At 42.1% G+C, this 7,037-nt stretch overlaps 1 protein-coding gene across 4 annotated transcripts in view; it reads right to left on the minus strand.

Annotated features, from left to right (window-relative positions):
• Positions 1-7,037, minus strand: part of pax5 (paired box 5) — a 49,865-nt gene that overhangs the window by 7,269 nt on the left and 35,559 nt on the right. For all 4 annotated transcript variants that reach the window (XM_063883829.1, XM_063883827.1, XM_063883828.1 and 1 more), the window contains exons 8-10: positions 4,745-4,846; positions 2,410-2,496; positions 1,176-1,262 (exon numbers count right to left, since the gene is read on the minus strand). In XM_063883829.1, coding sequence (XP_063739899.1) covers positions 1,176-1,262; positions 2,410-2,496; positions 4,745-4,846 — 276 coding nt within the window. The remainder of the gene's footprint in view (positions 1-1,175; positions 1,263-2,409; positions 2,497-4,744; positions 4,847-7,037) is intronic.

A 7,037-nucleotide genomic window follows, 5' to 3' on the forward strand; every position in this document is an offset into this window, starting at 1 on the left:
TTTTGCGGTGGGCAGGCAGTCATTTTCACTATTGTCTGTTTAATGTTGGTTTAAATGTTTACGGTAGTGTTTATGGAGCCCGTCATTCATTGGACCTAGCCGTAAGTTTACGTTGCCTTTATGTGACTGTTTCTTAATTTCTTGAATGAAAAACAATAAATAATTGTTTTTTAAACCAATTCCCGCCTTGAAGTCCATTTTGTTTCCAATTGTGTAACATTTGAATTGGTAGGATTCTCGTGCTTCTATTGGTGTTTCTAACCACGTTTAACCCCATTTAATTAGTTAAATTTTCTTTTAAGAACATATTTAACTTTTAATGTGAGTAGTGAAATGCAGGTTAGTGATGACGTGAGCAGATGAAGCTAATGACATAAAATGAGTCTCATTGTCATTTACAACCAATAGAATGAACTAAGTTTACTGTCTGACACTCTTCTCTTGGTTTCCCACGTTCACTCTTTCACACACACATTCCCACATACACTGTCTAAGTGACAGTCTAAGCTGACACACTGAGTACAGCTCTACTACTGCTGATCCCTGGAGTCTATTCTCTCCTCAGGGAAGAGGTCAATTCAATACTGTAACCCCAAAGACATACAGAAACCCACATATGCACACCTTTTATACACACAGAAAGCAGCCTGTATATACACACACACACACACACACACACACACACACACACACACACACACACACACACACACACACACACACACACACACACACACACACACACACCTACCTACCTCTGTCACTTCCATCAATCAGCCCAGCTGTGTGTTGACAGGTTGTGTCTGTCTACAGTCCAGGTAATCTCAGGAGGCTCTTCTGGGAAGTGAGGCATTAAGCCGTTCTGACAAACTATTTAGTCTCAGTCAGGACTTTAGACGGCCTTTCTACCCCTTTACCTTTAAAAGAATATAAAAATAACTCCCCTTTCTGTTATTTGTAACCTCTTCTCAACCTTCCCTCCATTTCACAGCATTCCTGCCATCAATCTCAAACCTTTTCAGTGCCTCCTAATGAGCATATATCCTCGTATTATGTGGCAGCTGAACCGTTTTCATGCTAAAGTTCCCTTACAGGGAAACCTCACAGCTGCACAGACTCACAAATCGTCACACGTTGCATATGTTGACTCTTGCTTTCTCATTTTCTGCACCTACCTTGCATCTGTCCAGCCTGGCTGGTGAAGAGACTGGAGGAGCAGCCGATTTCTGTTCCCAGGAGAGACCCGTAATCCTGCTGAAACACTGGGGACAGAAGGAAGGAGGGGAGACGAGGTAAGGAGAGGAAGTGGAGGACACTACAGGTCAGCACAGGACTCAATCTTCTCACCTATTGACCTTAACTGGCAGCCGCTGACTGCTTCACCTTTAAACGTGACCCCTAAAATGACTCCCTAGATAATGACTTTGACTCTGACTGATTTCTCCTCTGGGATAATGTTTCCTATCAAACACAGATACAGAGTTTCAAGATCAGTATTTCATCTCCAATCAAAGTTTTTAAAAGCTAAAGAGACCCATGGTGTTTGGCATTAGGCGGTAGGAGTGTAGGAGTATGGAATTTTATATCACATAATTGATATATACGCTGAAAAAATACATTTTCTGGGAAATCAACTGAGAATTCATAAATGTGATTTAAAAATATATATATATGACACATGACAGATATTTCATTGCTTTTATGTAACAGTCATACAAAGAAAGTACTGCAACCCTTAAAGCAGTGCTGCTTGTTGATTTATAATCCACAATGACCTCATATCTCCATAGATATAAAAGAATAATGCACAAATGTTATGGTAAAATCTCTTCTGTTATATATCATAATTTCGCCCACTTAGTGCTAAAGCAGAAGGTACATTAAAGATTCATATGTTTAACAGAAGACATATTTTTCTATATTGCGGGTGCTGGATTCTGTCAAAAAAAAATGTTGGAATGGATTCTGTGCCAGGGTTGTCTGAGAACTTGTTTTTAAGGCTGTTGTAACAATACCTTTCAAAGTGGATTGGTTAATTTAGGTCTATAAGAAATATTGCCTGCTCTTTGTAGTCCGGTACAGTGCTCGTGGCAGTATGGTTTGATATCTCTCTCGCTGTCTTCCCTTTTTATTCAGATCCATTCACAAACCAAATTGCCAGTCTTTTAAATCATCTTTTCATAGAACCATTAGTATGTCTATGATGAATTGTACTGTACAGTACAATACAGAAAGAAATGTAATGTCTGGAAAAAAATGATTGGAGCATGAAAGATATGGCATATTACAAGAGAGTATTGGAGAGGATGGAACTGTGATGGGAGGTAGAAGGAAATGAAATTCATTGATACAATTATTGATCCATTTCTGGTTGGTAGAACGTGTTGCAGAGATATGAGCGACACCTACCTAATAAACTGGGGTTAGGAAATCTCCACGATTCGTTGTATGTGGAATACTGGGAATGGGAATATGGACTGCCAGAAAAATCTCCACCTGAAAAAAACACAGAACAAGAGACAGAGCATATTTAAACATAACAAAAGATAAGGAGGATGATCCTGTTTTTTGTCTGCCCTAGACTTTTATTTCGTGCTACCAGATCCAGCTGTATTTGTGTGCTTGTTAGGTACTGAACCTCATTACAAGATTTTAATATAAGTGAATGCTCTCAAGACCTTATAGAACATAACTGTAGAATTCTAAACACCCTGTCATATCTGGGACACTTGTGTGCATGTGAACGAAATGACTGCATCAGTTGTTATTTTAAATGAGAAATGGCGGATTTGTCATGTAGTTTGAGGACTTTTTGCTATGAAGCTTAAACAGGCGTTAGTCTTCCAAAGAATGAATTGCACACTGGTAAGGAGCTGAACAGGAGATCTCATTGCAACTGTAGTGGTCCTCTCGTTCTGTGGATGATAGCGTAGCTTTTCTCCCTCATTTACTACTAACTGTCTGGGGTCTACTCTTCCTCTTGTCTTCCCTTCACCTCTTTCTCTTTATTTTTCTCTCTCGTCCTCTGGCCCACCAGACTACAGCCAACCCGTCACCCTTCACATCAAAACAACGTTCTTCCCCATTTCTTCTCCTCTATTTTTTTTTTTTTTACACATCTCTCTGCTGACTTGCTTTCTTTTTTTCCACTCTTTTGCTCTTTCTTTCTCTTCTCCTGAACCTTCACTCCTCCCGGGGGATCCCTCTCCCATAGCTGACAGTCACAGACCCTGATGCCCCCTCCCTCTAACCCTCCCCCTCCTCTCTCCCTCTCGTTCTGTCGGTTCTGCCTCACTGCTCCTCTACACCCCCTCTGAGTGTCAGCCCCCCTCCTGCAGAGAGAGAGACAGAGAGGGAGAAGAAGAACAGCAGAACAGAGTTGCTTGCTTAATGAAGGTATGATATTAGACAGAGCGGACAAAAAGGAGGATAATTTGCCTGAGAAGTGCTGAGATAAAACAAGGCGAAGCTGGAGAAGCAAAGTTGAGAGATTATCTCCTCCACACACTCCAGTCAGCTCGAGGATTCAGGCAGCTTCGAATATTCACTGAGAAGAATTTAGATGTCGGGTGTGTGTGTGTTTGGATATACAACCCAACAAGTTTTCTTTCTCCCACTACCCTTTGTGTGTGTGCTTATGTGTGTGTATGTTTAACTGCGTCTGTCAGGTAGGGTCGGGATGTGGTCTCCATGGCATCCCTGGGTGCGAACATCTTCCCCTTGTCATCACCGTTGTGACGGCAACGTGTCAGGTTGTTTAGGAAAAGTGGGGGTGGTGGAAGGAAGAGAGAGGACGCACAAGGGTCTCCCTCGTGTAGCTAAGTGTCAAGGTCGCATCACATAGACACACACACTTTTGGAACAAAACACACATACTCACAAACAATCGCATGCCATCACACACATAAACATACACCAACCCAAGCATACACACACACAAATATGCTGTCAAACCTGAGGACAGGACGGGGTGAGCGCAGGGGGACAGGGCGACAGGGTTACCCATCTTTAGACGTGCTGTTCCTACATGTCCGCTGAGAGGGTGTGTGTATGTGTTTGTGTGCTTGTCAGCCCAGGAGTGTCTGCATCACAATGAATGATTGGGAATACACTGAGACAAGAACTTGTAAACAACATCATTTTGACTTTGTCTCACTGCCTCTGTTGCTTTTATGTTTTGTCGTTTTATTATATTCAGTATACTAAACCTTGACCATGACCACCACTGCAATGCACTTAGAGAAAGAGAGAGTAGGAGAGAGGGAGAGAAAAAGAGGAGAGACAGAAGAAGAACGGCGATCCAGGATTGAAACACAAAAGCAGCGTAGAAGGCGGAGTGGAAGGGAATGAATGAATTAGTCGTGGGTCACTGGTGATTCTCATTAAAAACAAATTACTAATGTTGAGGAGGGACAGCTGTGCTACTGTGGCTGCTTTCTAATGATACACAGAAAGACACACCCACGCAAACACACATACACACAGACGCTCACAAACACACACACGCCACCCCCTGGGAGCACTGTCAGCCATGGTGTAGACAGACAAGGAGGAGGAAGTGGCAAAGCTAAGTACACCTACTAAAGTTACACACACATCCAGTGGGAATTCATACAGATATGTATTCACAGTTAAAGATCTGCTGAGGTGATGGGGCGAAAGAGATGACTAACTGTAACTTTTGGTAGCGAGAAACAAGAACATTGATACTCTGTGTAGTGTGTGTGTGTTTTGTGGAACTCACCTGGTACCATGCCAGTGAGGGAGGGGGTGGAGTAGCTGCCCTGTCCAGTGGGAGGAACATGAGGAGGGTAGCCTGGCAGAGTGGTGCTGGCTAAGTCTCGACCTGTAAATACACACACACACACACACACACACACACACACACACACACACACACACACACACACACACACACACACACACACACACACACACACACACACACACACACACACACACACACACACACACACACATTTGTAGGTTGTGGCTCTATTATTTCTGTTAGTGTCCTATATTTAACCTGCCCTAAACCAATATGTTCAGTAAATGTACTGACATGAGTGCAAAACTATGTCTTCAGATGTCTGGTCCTGTGCAAATGGTCTAAAATCGAAACTGAGTCACCTTTTTTTTATCATTAATTGTAAGAAACTAGGAGGAGCTCTTACACTTGCTTTTAAGTTTATATTTCTTATTGAGAGTGTTGCTTCTCTAAAGTCAATCAGCTAGTCGAATAATGGATTCATCAATCCAGAACCAAAGCTTTTACATGAGGTGATTTTGATGTCTGAATTATATTTTTACTAAAACGGTCGCTCTTATACTCTAAAATGACTATTTGGTTACATTTGACTATAGTTAAAATGCTGCAAAAATCACCTTGAAATCTCATACAGGATCTTTACTGAAATTATAATGCAAAAGCACATTTAGGATGTCCTTCTTTCGTTTGTTTCTTTTTTCCTTGTTTTCTATCCGCTGACATCTATTAATTTACCAACTCCCCCTACTCTCGTTACCCCCCCCTTCTTCCTCTGTCTGTCACTTGGTGGATAGGATATATAACTGCATTAGACTACATGACAGTGTGTCGGCCGGAATCATTTCTCTATGTTTGCAAGCAGTAGACATTGGGAGTGCGTGAATGGAGCCCTCCATTCATCATCATCATCATACACATACACACACTCATGCATCGACACCCACCTCCTCCCTGCCCCCTGCACACACACATTTATCATCATCATAAACAGCTCAGATGCTAACACCATCAATCCCATTCACTTCCCCTCCACTTAACCAATGCTAACTAACTGAGAGGAGGAGCAGGAGGAGCTGGGAAATAGAGAGGAGAACATAAAAGACGAGGAGAAAGGAGAGATGGTGTGCAACAAAACAGACTAAACAGGGATTTAGTTATTTTTCCATTACTGGGATTAGAACAAGACCTATTTGTCTGTGCGGATGTATCAGTTATTATTACTTTATTGCAAAAATAGCATAATGTGCGTATATATGTTCATCAATCCCTATTAAACAGTACATATAAATACAAAGTATGGCACGGGTCAAGATTTAGATATCAGAAATGTAATGCTTTTCTAATTTACTCAGTGTAGTATTGACCCACTACATTTTGTCAGTCTTTGGTGGAAGTGAAGAGCAAAAGATGTGGGATGCATTCCAGTTTCGGTTTGGTTTGTTTTGTTTCAATCTACAACGTTAAACACATAATTTAATACTTCAAGCCTAGTCCAGGCACATCAAATAAAAAAATGACTTGCCTGGTATAAGCTTGCCACACCGGAACCCCATCAAATATTGGTGGTTTTCTCCAGCAGCTAATGGTTCCCATGTTCATAACCTTAGCTTAGCATGTTATCATTTAATGTTTTCATGGTGGCTCTACAGAAAGGCTCAGACGTGGCTAAAATGGCCTTTTATTAAAAAGGTTTATGTCATGTGTTATAAAAGTACAAATCAGCAGATTTATATAGTCTTTTCCCCTCCTTCGTATATGTGTTTCTCTCTCATAGATCCCCTCTTTACTCCAGCCTCCTCTGTCCCTCTATGCCTCCTCTCTCTTGTCTCAGTGTAGTAAAGTTTTTCTCTGTGTTTGACGCGACAGCGAGGCATTAGTGCAGACGGGCTACTCATCCGCTCAGGGTCAGTGCACAGGGCAAGGAGGAGAGGGAGGAGAGGGTGGATGCAAGGAGAGATGGACTCTCTACAGCCCAACTTAGAGGGGGCAGACAGGGCCAGATCCTCGGAGGTGTGTGTGTGTTTGTGCTCTGTCTGTGCACGCAGTATATTTGTGCATATGTATGCCAGTTGTGTTGATGTATCTGTTCTCCAAAGCTTTGCCGTAGAGGTCAACGAACAAGTACAAGTCTCCTCCATGCTCACTTGCAGCTACATGAACACACATTGTCTGCCTCCCTTTCTCTTTTACTGTCGTCCTATCTTACGCTTACCCATCAAACAGCCATCAGAACAACATGTGTCAAACCTGGAGGGAATCGGGAGTGTAT

This window comes from Eleginops maclovinus, chromosome 5, assembly GCF_036324505.1.
Source record: "Eleginops maclovinus isolate JMC-PN-2008 ecotype Puerto Natales chromosome 5, JC_Emac_rtc_rv5, whole genome shotgun sequence".
Classification (NCBI taxonomy): domain Eukaryota; kingdom Metazoa; phylum Chordata; class Actinopteri; order Perciformes; family Eleginopidae; genus Eleginops; species Eleginops maclovinus.